Below are 21,279 nucleotides of genomic sequence, written 5' to 3'. Positions count from 1 at the left end.
GATGACCCTCTCTTCTTTTGAATATCCTCTCTTCTCAGGTTTTTATGACAATGTCAACCTCGGTTTTCCTTCATCTAACTATTTTTCCATCTCAAATCTCTTAAGCTATACCCTAGCCCCTTTTCTTTCTCATCATCCTATCACCTGGTGTCCTCATCAGGTGCCACAGGCTTATTATCTTTATGCAGATGAATCCCAGATCTATAGATCAAAACTTAGGTTCCATATTGTCAAAGTGGAAAGGAAATCACCACATCACCAAATGCCTATTGGATATTGCCAACTAGATATCTATCTATAGGCACTTCAATCTAATCATGAATCAATATTTTCCCCAAGCCTCCCCACCCACCCACCCAAACATCCCTATTTCTTTTAGGGGAAAACATTCTTCTAATTCTAAGCTTTTTTAACTTTGTAAAGGAATAAAATGAGTTACTTGAAAAACTTTGCAATTTAAAAATAAATACCTAATTTAGTTTTATCATGGAATTAACCCGGGTTCACAACATCAGTATTATTCTTTATTCCTAATTTCACAAAGCCAATCTTATTATTTTATCCCCAATCCTTCTCTCTATAGACCACCACTGTAGTTCAGATTTATCATGTCTTCAAGAATGGACTATTGCAATAGCCTATTTGACCTCCCTACTTCAAATCTCTCCCTTTCCCAATTCATACTCCACAGTTGTACAGCGATTTTCCTCAAGGGTGGTTTTGAGCATGCTACTCATCTCTATGATAAATCCTGGTGGTTTCCTCTAGCCTCTAAAATAAAATGTAATCTCTCCTTTGTTTGACATCATAACCTGGTCCCAATCTACATATTCTTAGTGTAATTTCCTCTGCTTCATGCAAGAGTCAAATGAAGCTTTTTGCTAGTCCTCCTACATCTCTCTCTAGGCATGTGTACTAATCACCTCCTGAATTCCTGGACTGCCTCCATTCACTCTCTTCTCATCTGTTTCTCTTAGAACTTACTTTCATCCCTTCCTTCTACATGGTAGAAGGTATGCCCCTAACTCCTAGGGTCTGCCTTTTCAAAGTAAATTTATGTAAGCTTCTCATTTTTTTTTAATATCCCCAGCACATAGTAGCTATGTAATAAATGCTGGCTGACTGATGATTGCTGCAAGAGATAGTACACACAGTGTTTTGAAAAACTTGAGAAACTTTGTAAATATAAGTTGTTCCTAGATCTTCAATCCTTGTTATTCCTGAACTTCATTATATAACACAATAATATAAAATTTAATTTGGCATAAAATATTTGATTCATGTCATAGATGCCACCCAAAGATTTATTAATTTTTAAATAAAAATAGGCCTAATTAGAAGGTGGGATGGATTCCTAGTATGGATTCCTAGAACATTATTCTAATAAGCCTAATATTCCCTAAGTTAAAATCATTTATTCAACAGTCATTTACATGAGCACCTTCTATGTGTAAGACACTATACTAGGTAGTTAGGAAGATACTAAGATAAATAAGACCTAGTTACTACTATTACAATCTAATAGTAATCATTTGATGGCTACTGAAGAAAGTTCTGGGGGGGTGGGGATTGGGGGTGGGGGCAAAAAAAGAAAAAAATAGAAAACCAATTTTATTAACCAGAACTGGTAGTTCTTACCTGCTAGAAGCTGAAGTGGACTGTGGTATGCTAGATGGACTTGCATTCCCAAGATTATGCTGGGAATATGATGAACTAACCTCCTGAGAAGCATGACTACTTCCTGAAGAAAACATATTTGAAATTTGTTTTTTTTCAAGGTCACCCAACTTCAAAAAGTTAAGTTTGGTATAACCTTAATATCTCAGTCACTAGAAATAATTTGCATTTCAATATTCTACTCTACTGTTTCATCAGAGTAAGAAATAGGTTAACAAAACATTATACACAACACTAATACCCCGTGGGTAAAGATGTAATCAAACTGCAATATTCCAATTGCCAAAGCAGACATAAGAGCAATTAGCTGAAAGTTCTTCCTAACTAGCTCCAGCAATTATAATTTATAAAAACAAATTGTGGAAAGAAACAAAGCCAAGAAAGAATAATTTCCTGATGATTCTTTCCTTACAAAGAAAAGACATGCAATCACTTAAAGTCAAGAGAACATAAATAAAAATCTGAATTTCTTAATAAAAGAGGTATTCATGTTTTCCTATATGGTTGGTAGAAAAAGTAGCATGCAAAATACCAACATGAAATTTGGGTGGCCTAAATGAGCAAATTACAAAAAAAATGAATAATGTGAAAAAGCAGTTCCAAGAGAATACATTTAAAGCTTCATATCGACTCAAGATTAAAAGGAAAAGAGCACACAAATCAATTTAGACATCATTGTCTTCACTGAAGCCCTTTTCTAATGTCGCATCATGATTAGAAATGAATGGGGATGACTGAAAACTATGCCATGATTCTGTTTCTTCAAACAAAAAAATAATTAATACTAGATGCTCTCTGATGTCCCTTCCAGTTCTAACTCTATGCAAAAAAGATCTCAGTAAGTTCTATAAAATGGAAAGGGTTCTTAAGACTAAATGCTCTCTGATACCCCTTTCCAGCTCTAACTCTACACAGAACTGACCTGAATAAGAGCTATAAAATGGAAAGGACTCAAATACAGGCAAAGAGGTATCATGTCTTGAGGAAGAAACTCATCATAGGAAGGCCACTCAAGGCAAAACTAAGGTTTTGAAGAAATATTTATAGGGACAAGTTATTAGAAGTATTAGTCAAGGGTTTTTGACCCTTCTTTGTTCAATTGAATTCTTAACTGAAAGAAGTTCTATTCTTTAGGAATACTTAGAAAAGAACTAAATGGAAAGAAAAGGACTAAATGGAGGTTTTAGGATTACAGATAAATATTAATTATCTGTGTTGACACTATCCCTCATCACTTAGGAATTCTAAATTTCACTACTATAAAGCTGAGGTGATTTTTTTTTGTTCTGCCTAAAAACAGATTCTTTAAAATTTAACAGATACCTGATCTGAACTGAATTTTGATGGGCCTTCCAAAAAGTTTTATTCCATTAAGTAGATTCATTCCATAAGGAACAGATTCTTCATGTTTGAAATTCACAAATGCAAACTGCTTTGGTTTACCATCTTTATCCTTTGGAATTTTAACTTTTATTACAGGACCTGCCTGCAAATAAAAAAATAAAATAAAATAAAATAAAGTTAAAAGTTAAATGAAGCAACTTCTGAAAAATGTTGTTTGTAAATAACAAAAATAAAGCAAATTTTAAAAAATGGAACAAAATGCAAGTAACCACTTCCAGCAGGGCTTAAAAAATATATAGCACATGCATTTCAATTCAGGTGAGAACCCACGGTTATTACTACAATGAAACCTAACTCATTTGGAGGGGCTTGCCCAGAAAACCATCAAAAACTCCATTTTGCCATTATGAAAATACAGTTTGTCTCTACAGGGGGTTTAAAGATGCAGTGCCTCAAAGTAGTATGGATTCGTAGTTAGGACCTGGATTCAAATCCCAGCTCTGCTTACTCCTACCTGTGTGACTTAACTTTTTTATGTCACTTAGCCTCTCTGGGTCTGTTTCCTCATCTGTAAAAAAGTCAAGGTGTGGCTTGGATACCTCTAAAATACCTTCTTTAAGTCAATGAACCTTAGAAAGCAAAGCATCATAACAAGCTTCCAGAGGAGGCAAAACGGGCTGTGATTTCAAAATAAAATTTCTACACTTGAACCTCAAAAGTCTAAACACTATTAATAGGCATCAGAACCCCCAAAGAGCATACACTGTAACTTCCCAGGACCGGAAAAGGATTTTGGCTCGATATATTAAAAAAAAAAAAACCTGCACCTTAAAATGGTTCCAAAGCAGCTTCCTCACGACAGTTCGTGTTCTTTACCCCCATTTTACGGATGAGGAAACTAAGGTTAGGAGAGTCGCCCACAATTAGACTAATTAAGGAGTGAGAATCCTAACCTAGGCCTCTCAGACAGTGCTCTCTTCCCACGCCACCACAAAGCAAGCCAACCCGGTGAATCCGACCGAGTTAAACTTTTTTTTTATTTTTGCAAGGCAAATGGGGTTAAGTGGCTTGCCCAAGGCCACACAGCTGGGTCATTCATTATTAAGTGTCTGAGGCCGCATTTGAACTCTTGGACTCTGGGGCCGGTGCTCTATCCAAAGTTAAACTTTTTAAAAGTCAAATCGGCCTGGTGACGAGGTCAAAGGCCACTGGGGTGGGAGGGGTCCGGGGTGGCCCCTCGGCCCCAGCACGACCCCCGAGCTCTTCCCCACCCCCCCTAGAAATCAAGCGCCAGGACTTCCCTCCGGATCCGGGCCCGGTCGCCGCGACCTCCGGGGTCAAAAGGCCTTCAGTACGCACGCGCGAAGGCGGCGCTAGCCAGGCCGTTGGGCAGAGGCCTGCGCCGGGGACAGCGAATGGCGGGAGGCGGGGAAGGAGCCGATCCCGGCCGCTTACCTGATGGAAGAGCTCGAAGAGCAGCTCCTCCGTCACCTTAATGTCGAGGTTGCCCACAAACAGAGTCCGGTCCGCTTCCGCCGTGGCGGCGCCCATCTCGGCAGGCCCCGCCGCCGGGACAGGCTCGCCGTCGCGGGGTGGACTGCGCACGCCCGGCAAGCTGCTCCGCCTACTTTCCCCCTCCCGCTCCGGCAGAGGCCACGCCCCCTGCCTGCGACTCACGTCGACGTACGTCAGGATGCGAGTGCGCATGCTCCCTACTCGAACCTTTCCCTTACGGGGGATTCTGGAGGAACCGTCGCTCTTAACCATGGCAACGCGGGCGCTTCCAGAGGCCTAGCGAAGCCGCCTGGAGCCCAGCGCCTGCGGGCGGCCGAGAGGCGCCCCTTCCCGGGGAACACCGCGCTTAGACGATGGCCCTGCTCCTGCACTTACAGCCCGGAGAAGGGGGTGCGGCCCGCGGCTCGAGCCGCCGGACCTCGGGACAAGGCGCGCGGCCCCCGGGGCGGGAGGCCGGGGAGAACGGCGCCAGCTTCAGGCCCAGGCCCAAGAGGAGGCGGCCGCCCGAGGTGGGCCCGTTGAGAGCCCCACGGAAGGGCCGCAGCGGCGGCTCGGGGGGCAGCCGCGCCGCTCCCCGCCCTCGATCCGGAGGCGGCGGGCAAGCGGCCGGCCCCGCCGCTCCGGTTCGCGCCTTACCCGCCTCGCCGCCTCAAGCGCGGTGCCGCCGCCCGCGACCGTGACCGCGACCGTGACCGCGACGAGGACGACGCCGCCGCCGCAGCCGCCGGAAGTGTGCCGCCCGCGCGCCAGCCCCCGGGCGCTGCCCGCCCTGCCCGTGCTTGAGCTGTGAACAAGGCCTCCTCTAAACGCTCCCTGCCTGTTGCGCCTGCTTTGTTTTTCGAAGGATGCCCCGCTCTCTGCAAGAGAAACACAAATGCGTCCTCAGATCAGATAGTAGAACCCCCCCAGGCAGAAACCGCAGGAGTTGGGCACTCTAGAGTTTACCAAATTCATTCCATTTAGCAAAGTTAGCAGCAGCGTGGTTCATTTGATCAAAAAAGCCAACGAGCAGCGTTTAATCAAATTAAATAGTCGTAGGGCAGCTCCTAGGCTTCATCTTGATGAGGAGATTTTTCAAAAGCAATACCAGGGGAGAGCGAGCTCCTGAAGCTCCCACCAAACTGGAGAACCTTCAGATCCCCCTTGTCTGTGGGCTTCCAGAAGTCCTTCGTTTGCTTGCAATTTGCTTTATCTCAGCAACTCAGTGAAGCAAAGTTGGTGAAGGGAAGTGTGTGGATGATTCATGTCATGTATGACTTGGATGTTGAAGTATGTATGGTGCATTAAAAGGACACATATGTTCAGATCCTATATATATATATATGTATATATATATATATATAGTTTCAGATCCAATGACTTGGATGTTGAAGTATGTATGGTGCGTTAAAAGGATATATATATATATAGTTTCAGATCCAATGATTTGGATGTTGAAGTATGTATGGTGTATTAAAAGGACATATATATGTTCAGATCATATATATATATATATACATATACATATATAGTTTCAGATCCAATGACTTGGATGTTGAAGTATGTATGGTGCATTAAAAGGATATATATATATATATATATATATATATATATATATATGTTCAGATCCTAACCCTCACACTACTTTGTCTTGGGCAAGTCACTTAGATTTTTGGTTCCCTGTTAATTGATAAGGTTCACTTAGATTAATGACTTTAAATCCCTTCTAGCTTCTAGTTACTAAGAGTATCAAGAAAGGAATGAGTACACAGAGAATGGAGTAAAAACCAAAACAAATTGAAGAAAGGAAGCAGAGTAGAAAAGATTTAGGTGAAAAGGTTTTGACAATACCATGATATTTTCTTCCTTTACTAGCAACCAAGATTCAACTTCCTGGTTATTTAGATTCAAAAAATAAATGGCAACACAACAAGGAACCAAGATTGAAAAAAGTGCTAAAGGTTGAAAAAGTGATAAAACAGTTGTTTTCCTCTTAGAGGACATTGGCTCTCCATATAATCATAATAGAACACATATAAACAACAGTACTTATCCCCTATTTTCTTCCTCTCCATACTGCCTTTCATTTAGACAGCTTAGTTTGAATATCAGAGTGTCTGTGGTCACATAGGTCTTCAGTTGAATTCATCTTTCCATAAATATATTGCAAAACATTCAGAATTGCATGATACAGATCATTACTTAAAATATTATTTGAATATTTGAATTGTAATATTTGCATCAAACTTGGAGGAAGACATAAAATTATTAGGATTACAGGAAGGGGACCTTAGAGAGATTAGTTCAACTTCCCACCCAATACAGGATATGTAAAGACTATATAGACCTCCTCTAATCCATATACGGATGGTGGCCATACATTCTTTGCTTAAACTTCCAATAAGAGAGGACCCATTATCTCACTAATTAACCTAATCCATTAGGACAGTTCTATTTGTTAGGAAATTCTTCATATCGAACTGAATGTGTGTGTTATTTCTGTTACTTAACCCATCAATCTTAGTTTTTTCCTCTGAAGGCTAGATAAGGGTCATTCCTCTTTAACTTGAATACTTTTATAATTTTTAAAGACAGTTTTCTCCATATATATCAAGTTTATTCTTTTTCCAGTTTAAATATCTCCTATCCATTCAACTTTCCTCATATGATATGATATGGTTTCCATCTTCATCATTTGAGGAATCCTCTCTCAAGCCATTCCAGTTGGTTGACATGTTTAAAAATGAGATTTCCAGAACAAAATGTTCCAGATAAAATTTAACTAGTACAACAACACAATAGGAATATTATCCCTCCTCTTCTGAATGTTTTTTCTATTCTCTCATAAGCTAAGATTATGTCAGCTTTTTATGGCTACATCATATTTTTGACATATATTGAGTCATTCCAAAGTTTTTTTCATCACTATTGTTAATGCTAGGTCCCCCCCCCCCATCTTGTACTTTTGCAACTGATTTTCAAACTCTCAAAGTCCCCTAATCAGAGAGACAACAAGCTGTTAAGAGACCCATCTTCAAACTTTCCTAGTTGCAGCCCCAGACAATAACTACAGTGTTGGCAGTGTTGTACCCAAAGAGCAAGACGGAGACCAGAATTTGATAAGTTTGGAGATCTTTAATGTTCCCGGGGACTGCCTGGGGATAAAGAATACTCAAATCAGACAGTACCTGAGTGTTCAGGGGATAAGGTTTTTTTAATAGTATTTTGAGGAGAAGGGGGTACTGAGAGCAAGCAGGATACAGAAGCAAAGACAACAGGTATATTGTCTTGTTATACTAATACAAACATATGTAAACATGGCTCAGTATAGATAGGGGGCTGGACAGAGTAGGAAAAGGGTCAGGGTCTTTGTGTTATGTTTGAGTGTGTTTCATGAGACAGAGGGAGTCACATATTCATGGGCTTCCCACAAGTTTGAGGGAGTAAAATTTACTATCATGGTTCCAGTCACATCTGGGGAAGGGGAGGCAGTCCTGGGAGGAAGCAGGAATCTTACAGATAAAGCAAGATAATTAGGCTAACAAGGGTGCTTTCTAAATCTTAGCTAAATTTATGGTATATCTGTGACCCCTTGGGTCCTATTCAGACTATTCAGATCCAAAGGCACCTAGCCAAATTTATATTTCTAAGGAATTTCTCAGGCCCCAGAAGGATGTACGGGACCCCTTTCTATACAAGAATTTCACAAACATTGATGTTGTACTTCAGCAGAATCATCCGAATACGATTTAGAAGGAACCCTAAACTTCCCCTGGCAACTAGGTGGTAAAGTGTTCAGTGCTAGAACTGGAGCCAGGAAGAATAGTCTTTTTGAGTTCAAATCTGGTCTTGGATACTGTTTACCTCACTTTCCTCATCTGTAAAATGAGCCGGAGAAGGAAATGGCAACCCCCAAATGGGCTCTTGAAGAGACAGATGCTGAAAAAACTATTCTTACCCACCCTTGACAGGATTCTTTAAAATAACCTCAAATCCCACTTCCAGGAGACTCTCCTGGTCTGCCGTTCCCCACTGGTACTTTCCCTTTTAGATTTTCTTCAGCTACTATAAAAGCCTGCTTAGTACATGGAGCCTTCATTAAGGGCAGGAATTTTTTGCCTTTCATTTTGTTCCCAACACCATACTGCCTGGCAAGTATTAAGTGCTGAATAAATGAGCAGTTGATTTCAGGCAGGCATTAAGGATTTTCATAGTATTATTTAGGTTTAATCTCAGATGGGACACAATGAAACTACTTGTAATCTACAGCAGAATTCAATATTGTCCTGCCTTAGACATCCAATACACAAAACTTCTATAGTCTGAAAGTTCAAAAATATAAAAATGTTACATTTGAATAGATAATCCTACCCAGTAAGTTAAGTCCCGACTGTGCAAGACACTACACTTATTGTTAAATATATTGACAAGATAGTTTGAGGAAAGAGAAAGAACTAAATCTTCCAGGAGGAGATGTCACTTGAGCTGAGCCCAGGCTTTTGAAGAGGCAGAAGTGAGTAGATTCCAATTATGGGGACCATTTAAAGGCTTAGCAATGGGACTCAGAATGCTGAGTCCAGGGGAAAAGTAATTAGGTCAATTTAATGAAAATAAGACTTTGTGAAGTAAAGTTCAGTGAGATCAGAAAAATAAACTGGAATATTTTGAAGAGCTTTTAAACATCAAACAAGACAGTTGGCTGCCAGAGAAGATAGAGGCAAAAGGATCATAGAATCAGGACATCCCTCAATAGTTTCATTGTCACCTAACCTAAATGAAGCCCCTGCACTCCACCCCTCCTCAAACTGCTTATATTGACTGCTTATGTGTATATGTATGTGCGTTTGTGTGTGTGTGTGTTCACACTTGCACAAACTTGTTTGATTCTCACAGCTAACAGCTCTATGAGGTAGGTTACAAAATTATCCAGTGAGTTCTTTGTTCTTGAAGAGGACCATGACATCAGGGGAGTAATGCCAGGATATGCAAGTAAATTGAATTTAAGTGAGGGGATGCTGTGCAAAGTTCAAGTCATTTTTTTCTCCAGAGGGACCTCAATCCAGTGACCAGATTAGATCAGGATGATTGGAGATGACCCAGAAAGAATGGTTAAAAGTACTGGACTTGTGGGAGAAGATCTGAGTTGAAATTCTATCTCAAACATTAAGAAGGTGGTATGGGGGCGGCTAGGTGGCTCAATGGATAGAGCACTGACTCTGGAGTCAGGAGTACCTGAGTTCAAATCCGGCCTCAGACACTTAATAATTACCTAGATGTGTGGTCTTGGGCAAGCCACTTAACCCCATTGCCTTGCAAAAACTTTTTTTTTAAAGTGGTATGACCTTGGGCAAGTCACTTAAGTGCTACATAAATTAATCTAGGAGAGTTAATCTGGTATGAATAGTTACATGTAAAGGGAAAACTGAAAAGTTCATATATTCTGGGCTAATAGAACACTCCAATATGAGGAATAACTTTTAACATTAAAAGATTAATTTTCATGTTTCCACATAAATATATTTTGGCTCCTTTCATGTTCTTTTAGGACAGACTAAACTTAATGTGGTTTCTTGTATGAGTCACCCTCTAAAACTTTTCTATCAAAGAAAAACTTGTGGTCACCTTATCCTGAGTTTTCAAGTCTCTTGTGCAGAAGATATGCATAGGGAAAAATAGAATTGTTTTGATACTTTTTTAGCTCACAACATTTCAATGGTTCTATAATTTCCTGTCATTTCTCAGGTATACCAACATGACATTATTTTAAAGCCTTTGTTTTATAAAATGCACTTCATCTTTACTCTGACATGAAGATGGATTCAAAAGATTTTTTTTTAATCCTTCAGTCAGTTAAGTTTTCATGGTTCAAATTGAGGACTTCATAATTAGGTAATGAATTTGGGAAACATATACAGTCACTCTAACTTTGCTTTAGTGCCTACAAATCCTATTTCTCTATTATCTGAGAAAATTGATATGAGTATATTTGCTGGAGTTATTTGGCAAATTATACCAAGCCTAGAGTAGAATTTCCCTCATAAATTATTATTCGCAATCTATTTCAATACTGGCAAAATGAACTGTGTTTTCACATCTTCAGGAGAAGTTATGCTTTCAACATAGATACACTGGATTATTTACAAACTAAGAGTATAATAGTCATTTCAAAAGTAACCCAACATTGCAAGGATAAAACTTTCTGAGTAAACCCTTTGTATATTATTCAATTAACTCTCTTTTCTGTACTTTAGCTTTGTTGTATGTCTTAAATGGTGAACCTTTGAAAGTTAGTTTGTATTTGCACTGTTGCCCTTAATATGTTTTGTGTCAGTTCAACTAGCTTAATCTGGCTCTTTGCTCAGTCTCAGCTCAAAGCAATAAGGCAGTTCTCTGATGTGGACACAGATTCTGTCCTGAAGCCATCCATTTTAATAAACCACAGGTCTGGCCCATTGAGCCTAGTTGAGAATAGCTGCCACAATGATCCCTCTGATTTTGGAACCATGGAGTTCATTTCCCTAATCACATGTAGGGGCCAAGACATGAAGCTGCTTGGTATCTCTTAGAGTGCATACATTCTAATTTCAGAATTTAATAAACTGTAGCTGGCTTCCCAACAGAGTAAACAGAGCAGAATACTATATCTGGACTGACTGCCAAGCCTAGTAGCCCAAGTTCACACAATTCAACGCTTGGTTTATTGCTTTGCCAAATACATGTTGGGTTTTTTGATAAATAGTACTGGTTTGGGGATTTCACAATATTTGGACCCAGACCTCAGCACCCTTAGTTTTCCTCTATGCTTGCACAAACAAATATTAGTTAAAAGATAAAAGGTATTCAATTTGATTTCAACAAGTAAAATATCTATCCTAACGTGTTTAAGGAATTGTGGTCCAGACACTCATCATTCCAGACAATTTAGAATGTGTTTTCTGAACAACATAAAGAAGGCTCCATACAGCCCACCATGCAGTTCTTTAGGGTTCTGATAATGAACCCAGGCTTGAAATGTGAGTTAATTCTCAAAATTCCCATGTATAGACCCTTCTATCCATGCAGCCATCCAAATTCCCAAAGCTTCATTTTACCATGACAGTGATACAAATAATACCTTCTTCTAAATAAGACTATGATGAAGGGTTCTACTACCTGAAGCACTATAGACATGTAATTTTATTTAATAACTAGGCTTAACAGCAGCCAAGAAACAAAATAAAAAGAATGATAGTCAATGGGGAGATCTGCCTCTTTCAAGATTAATAAAAAATATAAATTCAAAATATATATTGTTCATTTTCATTTTTCTTTGACCCTCTTGAAACTGTTGTTTAGCAAAAGCAGAGCTGTCAAGTGGCTAAGTGGGTCAAGAAAGACCAGAATTCGAATTCTCTATTAGTTCCTAACTAGCTTTATGGCACTGAGCAAGTCACAAGAGTTTCTAAACCTCAGTTCTCATCTGTAAAATAGGAATAATCACTATACCTCATAGGATTGTTGTGAAGATCAAATGAGAATGTATGGAAAGTACTTTGCAAGTCTCATACTATATAAAGGTCAGCTAATATTAATATTTTTCTCCATAGTTATCTTTAAAGAATTGAACAAGTTGAATTTATGAGTATTCAATATCATAATGCTCATGCTGTGATGGGAAGCCAAGCATTGAAAAACTCCTAGAATGTGTGCAAAGATTTCCTTCTTGGTAGATATACGAAACAACATGTAAACTGCCAATCCAACCCCAGCTTCTGGTAATGGCTGACTGGGGCTGGGGCTGTGTTTCATTGCCAGAAAGACTAAGAATAGAGACTGGATTGCACTGGAATAGAAAAGGATCAATTTCTTGACTCTTAGTGCTTTTCCTTCCTGAAGGGGAGGCACTGCTTATGAGCTTCTGGGTAGGGGAAAGGGCCACACTCTTGCTGGCTGGGAATTAATACTATCTCTATTTCTTTGGCTGTCTGTTTATGCTTCACTGATCCTGCATGTATGAGTGTCTGAGACACCCCCCCCCCAGGGGATGTGCTGAAGCCAGCCCCAACTTTAAGAGCTAATTATTCAATTTTCATTGTGAGCTTGGCTTGATTGATTGTTTTGTTGATTTTTAGACTTAAGAAAGTGATGGGGAGAAAAATGTTAATAATGCAGATTAAATTTAAAATGTATTCTGATTATCCACAACCAGAGAAAGAACTATGGAGTCTGAATGCAGATCAAAGCATACTATTTTCAGGGTTTTTTTTTTTCTTGTTTTTTCTTTCTTGTGGTTTTCTCCCTTTGTTCTTATTCTTCTTTCACAATATGACTACTATGGAAATATATTTAACATGCTTGTATATGTATAACTTAACATATCTGTCTGCTTGCTGTCTTGGGTAGGGGGAGAGAAGAGAGGGAAGAAAAAATTGGGATCTCTAATTTTTACAAAAATCAATTGAGGGGCGGCTAGGTGGCGCAGTGGATAGAGCACTGGCCCTGGAGTCAGGAGTGCCTGAGTTCAAATTTGACCTCAGACACTTAATAATTACTTAGCTGTGTGGCCTTGGGCAAGCCACTTAACCCCATTTGCCTTGCAAAAACCTAAAAAAAAAAAAAGTAAAAAAAAATCAATGTTGAACACTATCTTTACTTATAATTGGAAAAAGCAAATGATATTGAGATAAAAAATGAATTATAAAGCCTAGCTTAAATTTTATCCAGTTTTTAATTTTAAACATAGAATTTTTTATTTAATTTAATATTTTAAATCTTATTTTTAATTTAATTTAATATTTAATTCTTAAATATAGAATTTGTTGCTGTCTCTGGGTATTAGAAAATATATGAATTTTCCCTCTGGAGAGGAAAAATATCAGAGGTGAGCTGGACCTAGCTTGAACACAACTAGTAAGAACTAAAAAATTTTCACTGGAAGCATTCTTACATCAGAAATGGACAAACAGTGTATCTGGGTTTAGTTTATCTTATTGTCTGGTCTTATGAAAGTCATGGAGAAAATGTTAACTATGAAAATTAAAATTAAAAGCATCACTTAAAAAAAGTATATATTCTAAAACCCATCAGAAATCCAGCAACTTAAGTTGGTAGGCAGTAGTGGCTAAATCTGGTGAAGAGCTAGCCTTTAGAAGTGACTTGCTTGACTAAGTCCCAGAGTGAACTGACTTTAAATGAACTTCTTTAAGAGAGAAATGAATCCTAGGGTCAATAGATACCTCTCTCACTGCACTTTCCCTATATGTATATTTCATTACTTTTCTACTTCAAGTTTGAGCCTTTTCTCCCAAATATAAGTGGTTAATATTAGGAGAAAGTGTAGCAAATGAAGACTCATGTATGACCAGATAATATTAGCAACCTTGACCCCTCAAAGTTATTCTTATGACCTTAAGGGGAAAAGTAGCTGCCTTTGGGTGAACTAGTCTGCCAGTTCAAATGGTTGTTAGAAGAGTGAGATAAGAGGGAGAATTACAGTAAAAAAAAAAGAGACAATGGGATCTATTAAATATTTTCAGTATCATATAAATTTTACCCAAATATTAGAGTGAAAGACTAAATACTAAGACTGAATCTACACCAAACAAATGTTTGGTAAGGAATTAAAAGGGACAAGCATGAATTTTATGTTTTTCCAAAAAAATCATCTTAACCAATCTACATATGACATGGTTCTTAGTCTCTTCACTGTGTTGGTTGACATCCTCTGAGCAAGCTCTAAATTTTCGGTATTTATATTATAATGTCTCTCCGGGAATTGAATACAATCCTATTGGTATGACCTTACCAGCATAGTACAGAGCCTCCTTTTGGACACTTCAGTCTAAAATTTCATTAGTTTCTTTTGGTATCTAAATTTCCCTGTTGACTGCAGTGAGCTAAAATCTCATTGGAAATCTGTATTGGAAACTAGAGCAAACATTCTTTTTAATCCAGGAATTCTTAACATGAGATCCATTAATTTATTTTAAAAAATTCTTTAATATCTCAGTACAATTGAGTTCCTTTGTAATTTTGTTATATTACACATTTTAAAAGACTCTGGGGGCAGCTAGGTGGCATAGTGGATAAAGCATTGGTCCTGGAGTCAGGAGTACCTGGGTTCAAATCCGGTCTCAGACACTTAATAATTACCTAGCTGTGTGGCCTTGGGCAAGCCACTTAACCCCGTTTGCCTTGCAAAAACCTAAAAAAAAAAAAAGACTCTGAAAAGAGATCCATAGGTTTCAAAAAAGGGATCTAGGAGATAAAGGATAAAAGTTTCTGCTTTCAACAAATTTCATGGTCAATAAAAGCAGCTACATGGCAAAATAGAGCATTGAACTTGGAGTCAGGAAAACCCATCTACTTGAGTTCATAGCTGACTTCAGACATTTACTGTGTAATCTTCAGTAAATCACTTAATCCTGTTTGCCTCAGTTCCTCATCTGTAAAATGAATTGGGAAAGGAAATGGCAAGTCTTTGCCAAGAAAATCCCCAATGGGTTCATGAAGAGTCAGACACAACTGGAAAAAAATTGAACAACATGACTAACAAAGAATCATTTTGAACTTCCCATTTCCTGAAAACTAAGTTCTTAAAGTCATCTATACTTTGATTTAGAAAGCTTAAAGCCAAGTTGTATGAAAATGAAAAACCAAAAAAAAAATGTGATATTCTTGGTTAGAAGAATACATTTTCCCCTCATCACTAACTACCTAAATTGTTGGGGTTTTTAAAATTACTGCAGGAATAAGTTTGGTGAATAATCCAGACAAATTGTAGTGAATTACTTATTGGCTATCACTATAAGAATTGTTGTTAACTGATGAGATTCAACTAAATATGATTCTCTCTGTGCATCAAAGGAAAGAACAGGAGTAAATGTTCTTTGTGCATCTTTCTATTAATAGAGATCACTGAATCAGGAATTAGTAGGACATTAGATTCTATCCTTAGTACTACCCTTGGACCCTTTCCAAATAAAAAAAGTACCACGGTATCATGTTTACCCATTTATAATTTTTAATGAGGCAGGAGCTACATTTGATTGGAAGTGACTCAATCAGGAGCTTTTCTTTCAGAAACAGATCAACTAGAAGTTATCAGTTTAAACAAGATTTTATGAAATATTCAATAGGCTATTCATTTATTCTACAAACATTTGTTTAGCATATTGTGTATGCAAAGCACAGTGCTTGGGGCTTGTAGAGATACAAAATGATAAATCATTAGTCTCAATTCACTTCAATTCAAAATGACTTAAAGAGATTAGAATGAGGTAAATACATAAGAGACATATAAGAAAGTACTAAGAGAATGTACCAGAATCTGGAGGAATTACTTATGACTGAGAAGTTCTAGGACTACTTTAGAGAAGAGGTTACATTTGAACTAAGCCTCAAAGGATGGGTAAGATTTGGACTAGCATAATATGACATATAGTGCTGGACAGCCTCCCAGGCTAAATTCCTTTGAAACTTTCTCACAGATTTCCCCCTGATTTGGATCTCAGGTGAACAAGTCTTATTTCTTTGGTTGTAACTTTACTTTCTCCTGGTCTAAAGTCATATATCTTGCATTCTTCTCCACGCCATGTCTCTGTCATTATGCAGATGCTTTTAGCTCTACATATCTACCCTTTGCCTCTATTTAAATCCCAGGTCACAGTCTATTAACTTATTTTATTTAGGAGATTAGAATAAAGTTACACAAAGAATTTATATATACATAATTTATGTATACATGTTTGTACATATGTGTATAGGTACTCATTTATATAGTCTGTAAGTATAAGATTGCTCATGAAGTTACCAACTATAAACATTATTTTCTTTAGACCTTCTTAGTTATTTTCTATTATCTAATTAGGATCCCAAAGCCCACCTCCTGGGTCTTATTTAAATGTCATTGTTTCCTTGCTTCATAGATTTAGACCATTGCTCAATTTATACCCAGAGTTGGACCCTCCTTCCAATTAGGAAAGCACTCTTTATCTGAATGATCCATACCTTAATCACTATTATCAAACTCTTCCCTCATCTAGGGAATATTACAGAAATGGATTTACCTATTTGAAGTTGTTAAGAGATAAGAACAGCCTACCACCAACATCACCTCTAAAGAAAGGAAAATGAATACCCACAGAATAGTGAGTTTGGTTTGAGTGTGGAATGAATAGGAATGTGTTTGGAAGAGTGAACATAACCAGAGCTATGCATTAGGGAGACCAATCTGGTAGTTACTTTATAGAATAAATTGAAAGCAGAGATGGAAGATCTTTTATTTCAATATAGTTTAGGCCAGAAGTAATGTCTTTGAACGAAGGTGACAGCAATGGAAATGGTAAGGAATAGATAGATGGGAGATATAAGAGATTCTGCTAAGACTTAATGTCTAGAAAAAGAGAAGGAACAACTAGAGTAATGATTAGGGGTGACTAGGAAAGTAATTGTGCCATTAAAAGAAAGGGAAGAATTGCTTCCATGTAATAGTGTCAAGGACCTCAGGTGAAGGGACCCTTTGGCATGATAAGGAGGAGAAATCTTGCTCATTAGAAAAATCTGCTGGCTCTTTAGATAGAGGTGGATGATTTAAAGATAGTTGGAAGCATATAAAGAGGTATTAAAACATTAGGGGGAAAGAACTATTGCTTCCAGAAGCCGGTGAAAGCTTGATACAGTGATGCTTATTTGACATGAATTTGTATGTAGATAGGAAGAAGTTTAGTTGAAAATTCAAAGATCATTTATAAGTAAAAATTTAAGATGCCTGAAGAAAAATTTTCTAAAGGTGGTTGTGGTGGCTAATGATCATGATGCTCATATTAGGGAATAGATATACCTCTCTCCCTATTGATTGAGGGAAAAAAGGGTGCACTCCCACATATATGTGTATACAAACACCTTTATAAAAATATAGGTAATATAAACATATACATGTAATATATGCATATGTTCATTATACATGTACATATATATTTGTGTATTTACATTTCTATGTCATATATAAAAGGTTACAAAATTTGGGAGCAATGACAGAGGATAATTTCTTTTCTAGAGACCTGTTCTCAAGAAGAAATTGTTTTATTGCAAAATTTATTTCAAAATTTCACTGACATTGATATACTCTGGTCCCCTTCTTCCCTTTTTTTTTTTTACAGACAATGCCTATATTGGTACTTCTTGGTATAATTTTGCTACCAATCATGCTAAATGACTATCAATTAAGCAAAAAGCTTTATGCTAGGTTATAGACCCTCTAGTAGGCATTGGGAGACAAAGATAAAGCTGCTTTCCAATGTCCTAATTACAATGACTTCAGGTGAAGGGACCTCTAGACATGTCAAGAAGGACAAATCTTGCTCATTAGCAAAGTCTGCTGGTCTCCTGAAGGAGTTTCCATTTTAGTTAAGGCTATATAGAAGTATAGAAAAATGTATACAAAATATCTGAAAATTTTTGAGGGGAAGACATTAGGATCTAGGGATGGCATCAGAAAAGACTTCATCCAGAATAGAAATTCTTAACTTCTTTTGTCAGACTCTTTGTAGCATGGTGAAACCTATAGATACATTCTCAGAGCAATGTTTTAACTGCATAAAATAAAATACATAGATTTCAAAGGAAACCATTTATACTGAAATATAGTTATCAATATTTTTTAAGTTCATGGAGCCCAAATTAAGAATCCTGCAAAGAAAACAATGCTTGAATTGAAGAGAAAGAGCTGAGAAAGGAATACATTTCAGGCATGGGGGAATAGACAGCCTATTAAAAGTCAAAAAGCTAGGAAATAGAATGCCATGTGGGAAGAATAGCAAGAAGGCTGGGAAATAGATTGTGAAGGACTTTAAATGTCAAGCAGGAGTTTTGTTTGATCCTAGAGATATTAGGGAGAGCAGGGGGGTGACATGATCAGAACGAAGCTGTGTGAAGGATGGATTAAGGCCGGGAAAAGGTGAGGCAGAGAAGCCAATTAGGTGGTTATTGTAATAAATCTGAGCAACAGGGGATGGTGACTGTGTGAGCAGAGAGAAGGGGATAGATATTAGAGAAATTATAAAGGTTGAGTTGACAAGGTTTGGCAAAGGATTGGATATGTTAGGTGTCATGCTGAGAAAAGCTTGGAGATTGTAAACCTGGTTGACTGGAAAGATGGTTAAACTTTCAAAAGAAAAAGTTCAGAGAGGAGCAAGTTCTGGAGGAAGTATAATGAGTTCTCTCTCAGACATTGAGTTTGAGGTTCATATGGACTACCCAGGACAAAGTGCTCAGTAGGTAGTTGGTAATACAGAATTGGAACTCAAGAGAGACAAAAGTCATAGGCACAGAGATCACAAATCTATGGGAGCTGATGAGGACATTGAGAGAATATATATAGAGAAAAAAATGTAACCTTGGTCAGTGGAGTTTGAAACAGGGCAATGACAAACTAAGACCTTCTGCTGAAACCCACTCTTCAGAATTATAAGGTATCATAACATGCAAATATCCTGGACCTGTGCATCCTCACCTTTTGTAGTTTGGGTAGTAGGCTGATTAGAATCAGGGTTAGAACCTTCAAAGAAGCATAAAGTAAGCCAAGTTTGTGTCCAGCTGTCGTGAAATGGGGAACACCCTATGTACTTAATGCCTATATACCAACTAGAGTCCACACTGTGACACTCCACCTGAGGTAATAATGGAATGAGATGTTATCCCCTTTCATGAGCATTTGCCTTTTAAAAGATTGTTTCTGGAGATAGTAGTGAGATAGTTGAAAGAACATTTATAAACAGTCAAAATACCTGTAAAATATTATGTGGCATACCTTCCCATTTTCTACATGAAACCTGACTCAATCCCTTTTAATTTTAATGCCTTCCCTCTGTTACCTAGGTCCTAATTTGTCTTGTATATAACTTACATTGACATAGTTGTTTGCATGTGGTCTCTTCCATTGGATTATGAAATCCTGGAATGTCTTTAACCTTTCTTTGTATCCAGCTCTTGCCACAGTTGCTGTCACATTGTAGGTGCTCAATAAATGTTTATTTATTGACTGATCAATCTAGGACAATCACTTAACCTCTCTGGGCCTTCATTGTGAAATGAGGGAATCAGTCTAAATCTTTACATTTTCTAGGTCCATCCTTTTTTCCCATGAACTCCAGTTTCTCAATTAATTGAGAAGGTTGTATTTGTGCTGTATGACCCCCTTTCTAGCTCAATAAGTCCACGAGTGAAAATGAATCTCCGATAGTTGGAATAGGATAAGAAAAGTGAGGAGTGGTATCTTTTTTGCTAAGAGATACTTTGGAAACTCCCCTCAAATCATAAGACCTATACAATTGTCTTCTCAACCTACTGACCCTGGTAAAAAGTAATAGTCTGTGTACACTTCCAGGATCTGCCCAGGGAAGCTTCATTCTTGTCCTGTTCTAATTATGTTACTGAGTGCCCATCTGTCCCAGGTAATTGCTTCCTAAAACATCTGTTTGCTGTCAGGTAGAGACAGTTAAATCTACTTACTACATACTCAGGGATGTTGTGAAGATTTGTTAAACACTGTAATGTAATGGTGTAGTGAATTGCAAGGCAGAAGCTCTATGTAAATGCCTTATCTCCTCGTCTGAACATAGACGGTGTTTACACTGCACAGTGAAAAGTGAAGATCTGACTTACCTATTTAATGTAATCGATGTATTCAGTTCCAACTGAGTTGTTCAGACCCCAAATCTACTTTGGTATCAGATTCTTCAGAATTGGTCATCTGTATTTTCAGTAGCTATGGCAGTCATTTTCAGATCCTTATGGTGTTGAGAAAAACCCTTGATTACAAATTAATTTTCATTGTTCAGAAACTTAGGCCTGCTATGGATCATAAGGAGTCATGGTGTGGGCCAGTGAAATATCAGCGCTGCCCCCAACAGGTTTGGGACACAGTGTTCATGCACCTACCTTACAGGGTTGTGTGAGAATCCATTGAGATTATAATTGTAAAGTGCTTAGCACTTAGCACATGGTAGAGCTATCTATATAAATGCTTATTCTCTTCCCTTCCCTTCCTGCAGAAGCTCTCCCCTAAACTTTTACCTCACTGCCATATACAAACATAGGGAATTTCTGATTAGGGAACTAAGTATTGAAAAAGTTTGTGTGCTCTTGATCCAAAGAGAGTCAGAAGGGATTTGATTAGGAAATGGGCCAACATTTGATTGTGTATACTCTTCTTTCTCAGGAGGCTTTCTCTTAGAAACAGACCAACCAAATTACTAGTTTGAAAAAATTTTTATGAAATATTAAATTGGAATATAAATGTTAATTCATTCAACAGCCACTTATAAAGTGCCTACTGTTCTATGAAGCCTAAGGCAGTACCAGCATGGACTGGTAATTAGAGAAGTCCCTGGTGCAGAAACAGTAGAGGTATGGAGTTGGCAATTTAAGCCTCAATGGGGTACAAGAGACTGGGCTATGAATGGGAGGAGACAAGAGAGCTTATGTGAGTGAGACTTGAGGGGCTCTATCATAAGAGGCAGAGAATTAAATTGTCTATCAGTTAGAGTTCTAAGACTCTAAGGCTATGGAAACTTGAAAAGATTAGGAGCCAAAATTCAGAGTATGAAGAAAAATAATGCATTATATGAACTGAAGATAAATGTCAGAAACTTAATACAATTTAACAGTGGACTTTGAGTCAGGAAATCCTGACTTTGAATTCTGTTGCAGACACTGTGTGACTATCAACAAATCATTTAATCTATCCTAGTCTTAGTTTCATCATCTATAAAATGGACATAATAA

At 38.0% G+C, this 21,279-nt stretch overlaps 1 protein-coding gene across 4 annotated transcripts in view; it reads right to left on the bottom strand.

The window, feature by feature from the left end:
- RBM7 (RNA binding motif protein 7) overlaps positions 1-19,094 on the bottom strand; it is a 28,250-nt gene extending 9,156 nt beyond the window's left edge. Inside the window, exons 1-4 of one of the 4 annotated variants that reach the window (XM_074216718.1) lie at positions 19,007-19,094; positions 4,477-5,393; positions 3,001-3,163; positions 1,639-1,741 (exon numbers count right to left, since the gene is read on the bottom strand). In XM_074216718.1, the coding sequence (XP_074072819.1) occupies positions 1,639-1,741; positions 3,001-3,163; positions 4,477-4,788 (578 nt within the window). In that variant the 5' untranslated portion in view covers positions 4,789-5,393; positions 19,007-19,094. Of the gene's footprint in view, positions 1-1,638; positions 1,742-3,000; positions 3,164-3,848; positions 4,236-4,476; positions 5,394-19,006 lie in introns of those variants that run through there. The other 3 variants (XM_074216719.1, XM_074216720.1, XM_074216721.1) reach the window with 3 other exon arrangements.
- Positions 19,095-21,279: the final 2,185 nt, after the last annotated feature.

Source organism: Macrotis lagotis, chromosome 1 (genome assembly GCF_037893015.1).
Source record: "Macrotis lagotis isolate mMagLag1 chromosome 1, bilby.v1.9.chrom.fasta, whole genome shotgun sequence".
Taxonomy (NCBI): Eukaryota; Metazoa; Chordata; class Mammalia; order Peramelemorphia; family Peramelidae; genus Macrotis; species Macrotis lagotis.
Note: the sequence above shows the minus strand (reverse complement) of the source record. Positions and strands in the feature narration are given on the sequence as shown.